This window comes from Echeneis naucrates, chromosome 3 (assembly GCF_900963305.1).
Source record: "Echeneis naucrates chromosome 3, fEcheNa1.1, whole genome shotgun sequence".
NCBI classification, from domain to species: Eukaryota; Metazoa; Chordata; class Actinopteri; order Carangiformes; family Echeneidae; genus Echeneis; species Echeneis naucrates.
This window is the reverse complement of record NC_042513.1, coordinates 27542699-27558395: the sequence shown is the minus strand read 5'-3', so window position 1 is coordinate 27558395 and position 15697 is coordinate 27542699. Positions and strand designations below refer to the sequence as shown.

At 46.0% G+C, this 15697-nt stretch overlaps 2 protein-coding genes across 2 annotated transcripts; one reads left to right on the top strand and one right to left on the bottom strand.

Moving 5' to 3' along the window:
- The first annotated feature begins 1550 nt into the window (after positions 1-1550).
- On the top strand, positions 1551-11073 carry LOC115041508 (zinc finger protein 395-like). The gene is made up of 10 exons (XM_029498983.1): positions 1551-1645; positions 5211-5380; positions 5456-5619; positions 5704-5813; positions 5895-6115; positions 6204-6304; positions 6665-6929; positions 7179-7259; positions 8174-8244; positions 8627-11073. The coding sequence occupies exons 2-10, from the start codon at positions 5213-5215 to the stop codon at positions 8736-8738; spliced, it is 1293 nt and encodes a 430-aa protein (XP_029354843.1). The 5' UTR covers positions 1551-1645; positions 5211-5212; the 3' UTR covers positions 8739-11073.
- A 110-nt stretch (positions 11074-11183) lies between these two features.
- LOC115041509 (transcription initiation factor IIA subunit 2) lies at positions 11184-13347 on the bottom strand. Its single transcript, XM_029498984.1, has 4 exons — positions 13171-13347; positions 12118-12222; positions 11690-11847; positions 11184-11453 (listed from the first exon to the last, which is right to left on the bottom strand). Coding segments are annotated over exons 1-4 (336 nt in total). The 5' UTR covers positions 13243-13347; the 3' UTR covers positions 11184-11452.
- Positions 13348-15697: the final 2350 nt, after the last annotated feature.

Sequence of the window (15697 nt, the reverse complement as noted above, 5' to 3'; positions counted from 1 at the left end):
AGAGATCACGAGGAGGAAGTGTGCACTCTGAAGAGGGCCGGGGAAAGATAGAGCATCAGACTTCGTGAAGTGACGCTGGAGTTGTCTGCTGGTCAGGGAAACACCGTCTGGTCCAGATCTCTGTAAACAACCTTTTTTTTTATAGTCCACTTTACTGTCAGACAATATAATAATATCCTTCATCAAACCAATGGACGAGTTCACTTTGGGAACTCAAGAAAGTTTACAGTCTGTGTTTTGAACTAACTCGAAGTAAAAAGTTTATTTTCTAAATTTATCAAAAGGAGAGAAAAAAAAAACAGGAAGTTAAACCAACTTCAACTTCATAATAAAAGTTCCAGTATTCAGAAATTCATGGTGAGTCACTCAGTGCTGTGTGTGTCTGTGTGTGTTGGTATCTGCTGATCGGTGTTCAGAGCACGTTCAACACGTTTCATCTCACAGCTGCTGAGGTTCAGAAGGGACATGGAGGGAATTGGTCTCATGTCAGACCCCCAGAGTCCCAGAGAGGGATTATTTTTGCTATGGGCAACGTGGGCGACTGCCCAGGGCGTAATCTATCTGGGGGCGCACGTGTGCCCTCAAAAAAAAAACAAAAAAAAACTTGCCCATTATCTAGACTAGTACCACTCATTTCCACGTCAAGTGAGAGTCACAATTACAGCCTGTATACATGATACTGTAAACTAACAACATAAATAATACAATATATTCTTGTGTTTGTACGTTGGTGGTTCGGCGGTGGGGTTGGGGGGCGGATGTATGGTTGCCAAGGGGCGTAAAACTAGCCAGGACCGCCTCTAGTCCCAGACCAGCAGAAAAATATATAATCCTTTCACATTAAGTTAAAGTTTTCATTTTTATGCCTGAAAATCATTTTGAGACATTTTTCTGCTGCAGCGAACCAGATTGATCACCTGATCAGTGATGTCATCATCAGCTGACTCAGGTCAGTCCTGGGTGATGTGTGACAGGATGAATGAACCCTCACACACACCTCGGGACAGGAAGTGTGGTGGTCTCCTGGTCCAGACCAGTACTGGACCAGCAGCAGCGGACCATCTCACACTCATTTTTCACCTGGAGGCACACAGGAAGTGACATCAGGTGAATGTCAAAGGAGACAGAGAAGAAGAAGCTCAGGCTGTCTGTGTCGTCTGCCTTGTTCTGACTTCTGACCTCTGCTGTCTGTTGAAGAAGAGGTCAGGTCTACCAATGATTTAAAGTTTAACTGTGACAAAATAAACTTTTCCATTTTGTTTTATTGTATATTTGTTTGTTTGTTTGTTGTGGTTGTTTATGCAGCAGTGGCTCAGATTGTGTTGGTGTGATATAACATAAGAAACATGGTGGAATGAACCTTTAGTCTCAGCACGTAGCTCAGGGGAGAGTGTGTGTGTGCGTGTGTGTGAGTGTGTGCTACGTGCAGCGCTACACACACACTCACACACACAGGGAGGGGAGGGAGAGTTACAGGAGGTTATATAATCGGATGGGGGGGCTCCGCCCACAGCTATTTGTTACTGCACAACTAAAGCTACACACTGTAACACAACACACACTAACACACTGTGGAGTAAACTGTACAGAGAGGAAGCTGCACGGCTGAAGCACGAGGACGGTCATGATGATGATGATGATGAAGGTGAAGGCACACCGTGGCTCTTCCTGTTTTATGTATCTGTTTGTTTACTCTGCTGCTGTGATGTTGTTATTGTGTTGCAGTCGTGCTGTTACTGTCGGAGTGTGTGTCTGTGTGTGTTCGTTGTGTTCATGCTGCTTCAGTGCAGAAAGTCAGTAAACAACAGACCTCAGAGGGGTGTGTCTCTGCACGGCCGAGTTCCACCAATCAGCACCCTCCTCCTCCACCACGTGGTCCTCTTGTTTACTACAGCGCGGAGAGCCTCCGTGGTGGCTGCTGGGAAAACACGGAGCCGGATCAGCTGCAAAGATTCATTAATTCATCTTTGATTCATTTTCATTATCAGAAGATAAAATTTATTTTAAAGTCAGAATTAAATTCATGAACGGAACGAAAAACAGGAAAGGAAAGAAATCCTCCATCAGATTTGACTTTTTAGGAACTGATTGATTAACTGACGGTCTTCAATCCATTGATCCATCACAAACTGACCTGATCCTGATCCTGACCCTGATCCTGATTCTGGTCCTGGTTCTGATCCTGACCCTGATTCTGGTCCTGGTTCTGATCCTGACCCTGACCCTGATTCTGGTCCTGACCCTGACCCTGATCCTGATCCTGACCCTGATCCTGATTCTGGTCCTGACCCCGACCCTGATCCTGGTCCTGGTTCTGATCCTGACCCTGACCCTGATTCTGGTCCTGATCCTGATCCTAACCCTGATCCTGGTCCTGACCCCGACCCTGATTCTGATGTTGATCCTTCTGCAGTCCTGAGTGCTGAGAGGATCGGCTCTGATCCAGTCCGGGTTCTGGTCGGATCCGGGTTCTGCGTTAGGCCCCTCCCTCCCTGCCTGATGCTGGAGCTGCAGACACACACACACACACACTCACAGAGACACACACCCAGTCCCATTGAAGAGCAGACTCAGACTGGACCTACTGCTGTTTGTGTTGTTTGTGTTGTTGTGGCTCTGCAGGTATGTGACATTTTGACATGGATTGTGTGTCTCTGGCTGTTTCTTGCTGTCTGTTTGTGTTTTGTGTTCATCTGTGTTCTTTAATGCTGTTTTGCACTAGAAGCTTCATTTTCACACAAACGACAGGTCACAACCAACAACATCAGATCAGCGTTTGATTTACTGCTTTCCTCTGAACGTTGTGTTGCTGAGTTGTTGTAGATGTGCTGTTGCTGTTGTTCAGATGAAGTGAACAGTCTCTGGGGAGTTTGTGGACTGAAGTTCAGGAGCTGGATCAGTTTTTGACCCAGAGTCCAGGTTCAGGTGAAGCTTTTGTTGTTCATTGAGGACTCTTATTTTGGAGGGTGTGAAGGAATCTGATTGGCTCAGAGCTCAGAGCTGCAGACACGGAAGGGGGTGTGTCAGTGTAGAGTGTGTGTCTGTTCTGTTCGGGTGAATTAAATTTTTTTAAAAACCTCATCAGCAGGATCAGAATCATTACCAGGTCCAGTTTCTGGGGTTATTTGTGCTGCACGTATCATAACGAGCTGAGGAAGCTGGACGTCATTAACTTCTTACTTTGGGTCAGACAACTGAGGAGCAGCTTCGGTCCTGGTCCTGGTTCTGGTCCTGGTCTCACTGGGGACCCAGGATCCTACCAAAGTAAAAGTGAAGGCATTTAATCAGTTACCTGTAAATGTAAAGGATCAGGGCCAAGATCAGAATCAGGGTCAGGATCAGGGTCAGGATCAGGGTCAGGATCAGGGTTAGGATCAGGGTTAGGATCAGGATCAGGATCAGGATCAGGACCAGGACCAGGATCAGGATCAGCGTCAGGGTCAGGACCAGGGTCAGGGTCAGGATCAGGGTCAGGATCAGGGTCAGGATCAGGACCAGGACCAGGACCAGGATCAGGATCAACGTCAGGATCAGGATCAGGGTCAGGGTCAGGGTCAGGATCAGGATCAGGATCAGGATCAGGATCAGGACCAGGATCAGGATTAGGATCAGGACCAGGGTCAGGGTCAGGGTCAGGATCAGGATCAGGACCAGGGTCAGGACCAGGGTCAGGATCAGGATCAGGATCAGGGTTAGGATCAGGACCAGGGTCAGGGTCAGGATCAGGGTCAGGATCAGGGTCAGGGTTAGGATCAGGGTTAGGATCAGGACCAGGGTCAGGGTCAGGATCAGGACCAGGACCAGGACCAGGACCAGGACCAGGATCAGGATCAGGGTTAGGATCAGGGTTAGGGTCAGGGTCAGGGTCAGGATCAGGATCAGGGTCAGGATCAGGATCAGGACCAGGGTCAGGATCAGGGTCAGGATCAGGATCAGGGTCAGGGTCAGGGTCAGGGTCAGGATCGGGATCGGGTCAGGATCAGGGTCAGGATCAGGATCAGGGTCAGGATCAGGTCAGGATCAGGATCAGGGTCAGGGTCAGGATCAGGATCAGGACCAGGGTCAGGATCAGGGTCAGGATCAGGATCAGGGTCAGGGTCAGGGTCAGGGTCAGGGTCAGGATCAGGATCAGGATCAGGATCAGGGTTAGGATCAGGACCAGGATCAGGACCAGGACCAGGATCAGGACCAGGGTCAGGATCAGGGTCAGGATCAGGATCAGGGTCAGGGTCAGGATCAGGATCAGGACCAGGGTCAGGATCAGGGTCAGGATCAGGATCAGGGTCAGGGTCAGGGTCAGGGTCAGGATCAGGGTCAGGGTCAGGATCAGGATCAGGATCAGGATCAGGGTTAGGATCAGGACCAGGATCAGGACCAGGACCAGGACCAGGACCAGGGTCAGGATCAGGATCAGGATCAGGGTTAGGATCAGGACCAGGATCAGGACCAGGACCAGGGTCAGGATCAGGGTCAGGATCAGGGTTAGGGTTAGGATCAGGGTTAGGATCAGGATCAGGACCAGGATCAGGACCAGAACCAGGACCAGGGTCAGGGTCAGGATCAGGATCAGGATCAGGATCAGGATCAGGGTTAGGATCAGGACCAGGATCAGGACCAGGACCAGGACCAGGACCAGGGTCAGGATCAGGGTTAGGGTTATTAGATAAATGTGGGAGGAAAAATGAAGTTATCAAAGTCTCTGTAGTGGTCTGGTCTGGTACTTGTATCTGTTTCTCAGCCGAGAGAAACTGGTTCAGTTTGTGATTCACCGATTAACGGTAAAGGGGGGGGGTGTCATGTGTCATCATGTTACCATGGTAACACAGTTAGCATGCGTAATAGATGTGTTATAACTGTTATCCACAGAAACTCCCTAACCTTTTAACGACGAACCCATCTGGTCCACCTAATTCTCACACACACACAATATCCTGACTGTAAATGACACTGCTGTGAGTCACAGAGCTTCAGTTTTCCCAGCAGCCAAAAGTATGTGTGTGTGCGTGTGTGTGTGTGTGTGTGTGTGTGTGTGTGTTAGGGGTGAGGGGGTGGGCTACATTAAACTAGACTCAGCTCATTTGCTGCTCATGAGATGAAGCTCAGTCTGGTCACATGACTGAGACCAGGACCATCTCTGGACCAGGTCTGACTGTGTCATGTCAGGGGGCGGAGTCAGAGCGGTGACATGTGACCTCTGTCTCTCCTGTCAGTCATGTTACCCAGGTCTCGGCTGGGGAAACGCTCTCCGCTTGGCGCCTTGGTGAGCCCCACCTGCCCGCCGCCCGGAGCACCGACCACAAACCAAGATACTGGCACCACCGCGGCAACCCTAGCAGGAGAACAGCCCACGAGCGGGGTTAAAGGTCACCTCGGACTGAAGGTGAGTGGCGACGTTTGGGCCTCTGTGTCCCGTTAGTGTCTCAATCCGTCGGTCTGAACCTGCTGTGTCTGTCAGGTGTATTTTCAGCGTGGCGGTGAAGCCGGTCCAGATCAGCTGGACTTCCTGCAGGCGGATCTCTCTGCCTGGTCTTCATCACATCCCTCCTTGTCCTCCTCGTCCTCCTCGTCCTCAGTGCCACAGTCCAGATCCGTCTCCTCCTGCATCGACGTCCCCAGGAGGTCAGGCGTCTCCTCGTCTCTGTCTCTTCATATTGAACCATGAACAGAGTGTCTGTCAGCTGACTGTCTCCTGTCGTCCTGCAGCCAGAGGTGTCCACAGGAAGTAGACATGGATGAGCTGATGGCGGCGATGGTGCTCAGCAGTTTGTCCTGCAGCCCCCTGCTGCACAGCGCTGCACAGCCAGACACAACAGGTACACAAAAAAACCAGCAACCAACATCAACAACAACAGGAGACTGTTGAATGAGAATAAAAGTGTATTTTTGTGCGTCAGCTTCCCCGATGGACTGTGGAAGCGGCAGTGGCGGCGGCGGTGGCGACCTTTCAGACAGCTGCAGCAGCGGCTACTGGAGTGTTGGCCATGCCAATGGAAGCCCAGTCCCCTCTCCACCAATCACAGAGGGCGACACCAGCCCGACCACGCCCTCCGACGAAGGCCTGGACATGGAGCTGGAGCAGGTGCTGTTTGATGAGCCTGCGCCACGGAAACGCAGGGTGAGCTCAAGTTGATGTCATCACTGACATCACATGACAAATGAGACAATGACAGCGGCGAGCAATGACAGCCTGTTTCCTCCCACAGAACTCGGTGAAGGTGGCGTACAGGTGTCTGTGGCCCACCTGCGGGAAGGTGCTGACGACAGTGGTGGGAATCAAACGGCACATCAGGACGACACACCTGTGGTATGACTCACCTGATGCACAACGGCGATGGCGTCATAATACGAAAGCTCATTTCTTTGAAAAAGATGAAGGAACAATAAGTAACAAACATGAGACATATTATTATTTTGATGATTTGGATTTTTATCTTAAATCAAAGTAAAGAAATAACCAGGCTGCAGTTTCAATAAAGGAACTAATTGAATTCCCTTAAAATCAAAATTCATCATTACACCATAAACACCCAATATTCTGACGTCATAAAACGTTTTGATTAAATTGTTTGATTTTGTTGTTGTTTCTGATGTTTATCAAACACGTGTACATTTTCTTACCGTTCAAATTATGATCTGACCTTTGACCTTTGCCCCCACCCCCCAGCCGTGGTGGTGAACATGAGCGTTGTTCTCGCAGTGAGGAGGATTTTTACTACACTGAGGTCATCCAGAGAGATCATCATCATCAGCAGCAGCAGCGTCTGTCGCCTCCACATTCCCTCCACTGTGGCCCCGCCCCCTCCTCCACATCTCCTAGCCCCCCTCCTCTGTCTCCCCCATCTACCCCATCTCCAACCTGTGGTGTTCTCAGTCGCTCCGCCCCTTCCTCTGGCAGCTTCCAGCAGGTCCAATCAGAGCACTCCTACCAGGTAAGGCGGGGCTTCTAAACCCTCTTTTCATTGGAGCTGATGAGTTTTGGCAGATTTGAACTTTGAGATGGTAAAATTTAAACGTAACAAAACATCTAAATGGACCGACTCAAAGAAACAAACCATATTATTGTTAATTAATGATAAATGCAATTCAATAATAACTCTCCTTTGTTTCACTTTCTAATGTATTAACTTGAACTTGTCTCAGCTGAATATGTCAATAAATCTGTGGTGGGTTTTTTTTAGGCGCTGCCCCCCAGTCATGTGATCTCAGCAGCAGTTCCTGTTTCCACCTGGACAGCCCCGCCCACCAACTGCCACAGACAGGTAAGACTGTGGTTCAGGTCTCTGCAGGGAGCAGAGCTGAGGCGTTTTACACGGGGGTCCGGTTCGAACCTGAACCTCAGAGAGTGATGTTGTTATTATCTACGGTGACTATTTGTTGTCGCAACCATGACAACAGAGATCTTTTCCTGAACTGAATCATGACAAGCCTGTTACTATGGTAACTACAGCGAGGAGGGTAGATAAACTGTACTGTTGTAACCATGGTAACGAAGTTGTGGTTCATCTGTTTGTCGGATCGGAGGGTTGTTGGCAGGTTAAGGTGGAGGATGGTTGGTCATTCAGAACCACAGAAGAAGGAAAACGCTCATTTAATCGGTGAGCCGATGACGAGGCCTACAGGCGTCTATTTAAACCAAAAGCCCAGAGTGTGACATCATCAAAACACCAACCAATAGGACGTCAGCAGCTTCATTTCCCCCAGACTTGTTGTTATTTAAGTTTAAAGTTTAACTACTCAGTAATTAATAACACAACAACACAAAAGTCCAGAAAAGTCTGCAGAACTGAAACTTCACAGTAGCATCCCCTTCCAGCCAAATACACACACACACACACACACACAGATTCTTGTACAGCAGTCTATTGTTTATTTCCTCCAGAGCAGCCTGTTAAAACTGGTTTGACAGTGGAGGGGGGGGGTGGAGAGTGTGATAGTGTGTGTGTGTGTGTGTATTAGCTCCTCCCTGGTGGTTTTGCTGCTGCAGGAAAATCCCCTCGTCATCTGCAGTCAAACTTTCCCTCGGTCATCCTCAGTGCTGCCTCCTGCAGGCCGACTCTGCAGCACAACATGAACACAACAGCAGGGACTGTGCAGACACAAACAGTTATTCAAACACACAACAAGCTGTTGCGTGTGATATTACACACACTGACCGACTCCTCTGTGTCCTCAGGGTTTGTCGTTCCGGGTTCGTTCAGTCAGTGTAGGAGAGCAGTGGCTGCAGCACCCGAGCTCCCCCTGCAGGTCGGTACTAACACACACACACAGAACCATGGCGTCATGATGTTAAGTTCATTGTATTCCTGTTTATTAAAGAGCTGACTGTGTAATTAAAATAATAATCCTCGTTAAACAGACGTCATGTCAGAAAAAGAAGTAGAGGATTATATTGACATTAGTTTCTAAGTCTTTAAATGATGGTCCTATCTAGAGGAAAATAGACCAAGTGTTAGTGGGCGGGGCTACTGTGTCACTGACAGAGGTGCTAACATTAGCATTGGCAGTCAAACATCAGCCTTTTCTCATCAACATCTGTCCAGCGTGGCCTCTCCGCCACGTAGAGCTCCAATCACCCACAGTGACTCCATTAATACGACTGCTCTTTCTCTATTCGTTTGTCCGTCAGGAGGATTCGTGGCGAAGCCAAGAAATGTCGTAAAGTTTACGGCATCGAACACAGAGACCAGTGGTGCACGGCCTGCCGCTGGAAGAAAGCCTGCCAACGCTTCCTGGACTGAGCAAACAGGAAGTGGCAGTAGGATTGTTAGCGAGGAGCTGATGTTTTATACTTTCATATCTCTGAAACCAGAAATGATTTTCCTGTTACTTTTATATACATGCTGCATTTTCTAGAAGCATCTTTTTTTTTTACGTTTTAATGTGTCTTTGTAACCGTTGTCATCTCACACACCCTGTGTCATGTTGGTGCTTTTTTGATTACATGATTTCAGGGCAGCTACAATTTGACCTTTGACCTGTCACCTCTTCAGGTTGTCCTAGAAAAACCAGCCTGCGTCAGTGCAAACACTGACCTGCTGCCTGAAATTAACTTTTGGGTCTGGTTAGCATTAGCGTGTCTCAGCTGATGGCTGGATTAATGGGGGCCATAATGTCCCACAAGATGCAGACAGCAGCCGGAGCTCTGTAGCTGCTTCTCAGGCTCATTAGTCAACATTTTGTACAGAACAGACTTCGTCCAGTCTTCACCTTTTCAGTAAATCACAAACATTTTCCAACCGTCGGCGCCCCCCAGTTTTGCCTCCCCTGCTACCTCACTGTTCACAAAGCCAAAGATGAATTGGGGTGATGTCCCAGGGTCAATCCACTCTCCAGTTCTGGGAGGACTCGATACTCCTCTAAGACCACTTTCAGGACCGACTCTGGTGATCCACACCAGTCGGTCCCCAGATCAATATCTGTCCTGGACTCCTGTAGACCTCTTGAGCTGAGCTGTGAGATCTGGTCTACGATCTTAGCAGTAGATCCTTTAAGTCCTGGAATTTGTGAGGTGAAGCCTCCATTGATCTGGACTTGTTGGCCCACAGATGTTCACATGGCTGTTATGGTTGATCAGTGTATAAATCTCTTCCTTTGTAGAATCAAAAATCTGTAAATATTTCCCTCTGGACCTGAGAAACACTTATGCTAATGCTAATGCTAACAGAAGAACTAGCTTCAAACCGATCGTCCTGGAGCTTCTGTCAAAAAACTAAAGTAAAGCAGAAAATTACTTTTGTTGCTGTTCCTGTTAGTTCTTGTAACAGGAATGTAAGATTCAGGATCAGTTCAGCCTGATCCTCAGGTTCAGTTCTCGTTAACTGGTTTCGGCGACGGTGCCAAATTAAAACGATTTCCTTGGTCCTGTAGCTCTGGTGCTGGCAAGACCCAGTGTGGTCACGTTGTGTATATTCCTTCAGGAAGTTGTGTTGTCTCAAATCTTTTTGGAACTAACAAAGCTGCCATGTTTAATATGTAACAGATATTGAAGGGTCAGGACAATCTTCACCGCTGTGGCTTCATCTTTGACCAAACGTTTTTGTTTGTTTTTTTTAATGTGAGTCAGCAGAAGTTTGTTGTTGCCATCAAAACAAAAAACAAAAAAACAACTGAAAAGATAAAAATCACCTTTAACTCAAAACAGAGCATAATTTAAAAAATGTTGCATTGAAGACTGTAAACAAGAGACTGAGAATATAAACTCATCAGGAAAACCTTTACTGAGGAGGAACATTTTCCCATAGACTTCAATATAAGGGAGGAGGAGGGACATTATCCCATAGATTCAGTACAGTCTGAGCTGATAGATCAGGGGAGAAAATTTTAGGGGTCAGTGTTGACCTCTGAGCTCCGTCCTGTTTTATCTCATCAGCTGTAAATACTTCTCCACTGCAGACGTTTATTTGGAAACAGAAGCCATTTTTCTTCTGAGGAAACCACATGCAGTATTGATCAGAGTACAAAAGTCACACCCAAACCTTTATATTTGAAAAAGTCTACTTTTTCTACCGAATATATACAGATTCACACGGCCTTCTGAAGCGTTTTTATTAAAGCTGCTGCGGAAACAAGTGAATTTGCTGTAAACAGAGATGAAGTTATGTATTTATAGTCTCTGTCCTGTTTGTTAATGAGACAGACGTTAATGTTTATTATGTAATCGTGCCCTTTTTAAGATGCACTCTTTTCTACACTATGTGAAATCCTGATGATACAATAAACTGGAGAAGATGAAGATTTGACTCTGAATGATCTGAACCTGAACAAGCGCCAACGAACAGCGCAAACGTTTCTGGTTTGTCAACAAAGTTTGAAATTGAAATTGGTATTAATTGCTTCTTTTCTGATTTGGCAGAAACAGCAGATTGGTCGACAGGAAAAGGAAGTGGAGTGATTCTTCAAAGTAAAAGCACTAACCAAGCACAGGACATACGTCAGAGTGATGGGAGAGATATTTAGAATGGTGGATGTTGAAACTCACCAGCTGGAGCTTTGTCACAGGAAATATTAGAAAGATACTCAGCACAGTTACCTGAAGCCAAAAATGTAACTAACAGCTGAGAAGCTGAAATTAATAAATGTGAAGCTTCAATGATAAATTAATGATCAAGAATCATTTTCTGTTGGTTTGGGTTAGGGTTAGACCTGACAAACCAGTCAAAGGGCAGTAACTCCTAAACGCAGCCTGTGTTTTAAATAAAGTTTTTATTAAAGATGATTCAGCTCAATCATAACAGCAAACTGAAAACAAACTCCTGTAAACTGATAATAAAAACAAACTGATGCAGGTACAGTGACTGGTCCACTCTGACACACACACACACACACACACACACACACACTCACACTCCTCAGCTGTGACTCTGCTGTAATAAATTATATGTACAGTCCAGGTCCGTCTGTGGCTCTGCCCACAGCGACACAGAGTTGTCGCTCTGCAGCGATGGGGCCGGAGTCTGCAGAGAGACACAATCGACAGTAAAAGACTGGACACATGGAGGGGGAGGGCAAGGACAGAGCAGAGGATTGTGGGACATGTAGTCTGTAAACTAAACGGGAAAACATTAAATACTACAAAATCTAAATTAGAAAATTAATAATACCTAAAAAAAGATGTTATTACATTGATTTATGACATCATAAAATACAGTGATGTCCACTTCCTGTCTGACAGGTGGAGCGTCACACTCACCATTTATCACTTTTGTTCTGGGTTGACTCGCTCTTTCCATCGCAGGCGACGATCTTGACCTTGTCCACCTTCACCAGGTCAGTGACCTCCCTGAACTCCACGTCGTTCAGGACAAACGTCCACACGTTGTCACAGAATCTGTAGGTGTTCAGAGATCCCTGCAGGACGCAAACACAATGGCCGGGTCACAGGAGGTCCAAACAACAGCGTGCAACCTGAGACTCAGTGATCCAAGAAGCTTGGAAGTTTTTAACTCTTTTAGAAACACACTCAGTCTTTTCTGTTTTTCATTTTTAAAAACATCTCCAAGTCATCAGGCAGGATCAGCTCAACTTCACTCATTCTATATTCATTTTGATGAAAAACAGAAGAGCCCTAATGTGGGTTCATTTACCTTAATTCAGATTCATGCAGCCAGAGGAACTCACCCTGAAGTTGACTCTGTTGCGGACTCTGTTGGCGAGTGCTGTGTTGATGGCTTTGTCGAACTGGAGGAGGACTTGAAGAGCCAGCTGAGGGGTGATCTGCTGAGTCTGAACACACACAGCTTTTAATCTAATGTCCAACTGCAGCATGTTTCACACACTCCAAACAACACAACCTCTATCAACACATTAGACAGTGTTTGCTGGATTTGTGTACAGAGGAGGGCACATCCTGTATTGTGTTGGACTCATAAGTCTGATCATCACCATTGTTGCAGTTGTTGGGGCTGCTCGGTGGTTTCTGGTTATTGGTTTATATATAAAATGACTTGTAAGGAGGTTTTCGCTGTTGGGGGTAAAATCTTGTGAGCCTGATATCACAGGCTGGGGGATGGGGGTGGTAAACGCTGAATCTTTGGTGGGATGGTTTTGGGCTAACTCAGGACTTTCATTCTTGAGTTAGCATGGAGCAAAAGGTTGGATGAACCTGTTGGTGAGTCGTGCTTCAGGAAGATGTCTCCAGTCACACAGTGCGTGTTTGACTGCTGATGGGAAACTTTCAGTTAGTTGGATCTCTGATGGGATTGGCTGCTTCTGTCTCTGTTGTTGTTTGTCAGTGATCATGGCCATAAACAGTCAAATCTGAACTACTCAGCTATGATCCATATTTACAGGTAAACAGTGTCTGGACCGGGACCTTTACAGATTCTGGACTGGTTCTCATTCTGGGTCTGCCGAACTTTACCTCCAACAGTTTCATCTGACGAGTATTAAATAAATCATCATGACAGCGATACTTTTAATAGTATCAGATTCATGTTAGCCTCTTTAGCAAACATTAGCTTCGGCTCCAAACTGTCTACCTGAAGGACCAAACTTAATTGATGCCAATTTAACGTTTCAACACGACCTATAAAAATGAAAACTTGTCAAATATTCCAGCTCTTATGTGGTTGTAGGTGAGAATTCAGAGGTGGATCGCAGCGAGCTAACCGGCTAACCGACCAGCGTGCTAATCGGAGCTAGCTTCGAGCCTGCCGGCCGAGAAGAGCTCACCTGGATGAGCTCGTCCAGACTCTCCTGCAGGCTGTTTCCCAGAGTGGTGTTCCTGTACAGCTGGTAGGCCATGATGGAACAGCCCGAGGAGCAGAAACTACAGAAAACAACAGAAAACTATTCCACTAACTCACAGCGCGCTATCGGTGCTAACAGAGCTAACCGCTTCCGTCCACTGCACTGAGCTACCGGAACTTCCGGTTAGACGTTTCAAAAATAAAAGCCGTCCCACTGTTTCATACCGCCAAAATAATAAAAGTAACAACAACAATCATCATCATCATCATCATCATCATCATCATCATCATCATCACAATAATAATAATAACCATTCTTCATTCACGATGTTGACTGGAAGCCAAAGTTATACAATCTGAAATCTACAAAACAACACAAACCTGAAAGGTGAAAAAATTAGAGATAATTTTTAAATGAGCTCAACAGAAATATATTAAAACTGGATGAAGATTCATTGATGTTGAAGTGAAAGTTCCTGGTGCTGTAAGAAAACTTTAAACTGGGGTTTGTCATGAAAATAAATGCATTTGACTTGGTGTATATTTCTCCTCAGAGCAGCACTTCATTTCAAGTAATTAGTGTTTTGATGAAAAATGTGTGTGGTGTATCTGTGTTGTATGAACACATCAGACAGAGCTCCGGGGCCGGGGTCAAACTGCAGAGCAAAGGCATTAATCTTAGAAAGGTTATATAACTGACATGCACAGTGTCAGAACAGAAGAGAAATGAGTCAGACAGGAGAAGCCTACCAGGAGGAGCTGGAGGCCTCATATGAGCCGCAGCAGCAAGATAGAGGATTCAGGAACAGATCAGAATCAGGACTATAAAGCCCGGTCAGTTTGTGACGACATTATTTTCACAATGAAACATTCATGAAGAACAAAGAAATGTAATGATGGTTGGGGGGCGCAGGGGGAATAAGGCTCAGTCTGTCTTCATGAACTGTATAATCCTGCATTTTAAAGGAAATCTATTTGATCACAACTCTCTCTGTCTCAGAATGTTCATGTATTTTTACATGTTTTTAAATCTTTAACACGCAGATTAGAGAGCAGAAGAGAATCCAGCATCTTTCTGATGTGGTGGTCCAGGAAGCCATAAGGTGGCGCCCTAACGTCACTACAATGCTGGCCAGGCTCGGCTTTGACTCGGGTGACCCAGCAGCACTGGAGACATTAAATGATTGATTTAAATTCTGCTCTGACTGACCTGAACTCTGGGTGGTTCTTTCAGTGTTGCTCGAAAAGTAAAACTTAAAGTATCTCCTTTAAGAGAACTGAAGAAATGAAATGGTTTTAAATGGTAGAAAAGTTTGTAGAAAAGCTACAAGTCATGATCTAAAGTGGGAAATAGATACTCTGAGAAGCATGCTGGTAAAAAAAATCATACAAATATGAATAATTTCTGCTGTTAAAACATGTTTTTACTTTGGTCCCTTCATTTCTGAACATACGGTAACATACTTTATGTTGAATAATGAACACTGAGATAAAAGTGTGTTTCATCACTGAAACATTTATCTCCATCTGTATGAATATATTATTTATCATCCTCTCTGGAGAAAACAGTCTGTCCTGTGGTCCATCTGACTTCAGTCTTCTCCCTGAATATTTCAGTCCAGGAAGTTGATGTGACTTTCTGTCAGGCCTGGCTGAGAAATCAGTGTGAAGCGGCATTTAATTTTCACTTCGGAGTTCAGAATTTTTATATTGACTTTGAACCTTTCATGGTGAGGTCACAGATTAATTTGAGTAGAATCATGCAGCCAGAAATGCAACATGGCTGCTGTTGTCTTGGTAACAGGAGTGTGCTATGCAGTCGCTGGATCAGCTCATCCCTCCTGCACTCGTCACCGTGACGACATCATCCATCAGCCACTATGAGGCAGCAGGAGACACAGAAAGGATCTTCATCACCATCAGGAAGAGGAAACATTGAAACGCAGAAGAGTTGAATGTTGAATGACTGTTTGACTCTGATGGTCCGATTTCCTCTCATGGTGTCCACATTCAGTACTTCCCCTCCGAGTCAGAGCGCTTGGCTGAAAATGCAAATTTATGCAGCAGCTGTTATTAAAATGCATCCGACTAAAAAGAGAAAGAAAATATTCATCGAGCACTAACGCACTGAATTATAATTTAAAACTTCCCTTTGTAGTTCAGTTTCATCAGTGCTGGCTGTGATGAAATGATTGTGACACTTAATTAGAGATTCATGTGAAGATGATAAGATGAAAGTTCGGTTTTATTCCTGAGCTGAGCTGCGTTCCATATCAACGTCATATCTAACTGTTTTAATACCAACTTCATTCTGCCTCTTTATTCCGTCTGCAGTCAGCAGTCAAGGCCGGAGCTGCAGGAGCAGGAAGTATCCGTTGTGTTCCTCAACACACCCGTTCCGGCCAGATTCACCATCAGCAGGACTTGGACCCCCAGAGGGTCCTGGTTCTGGGCAGGGAGGCCCGCGTCATGTCCAGTTCAGATCTTGGTCTCTTTCCATCAACCTGTGT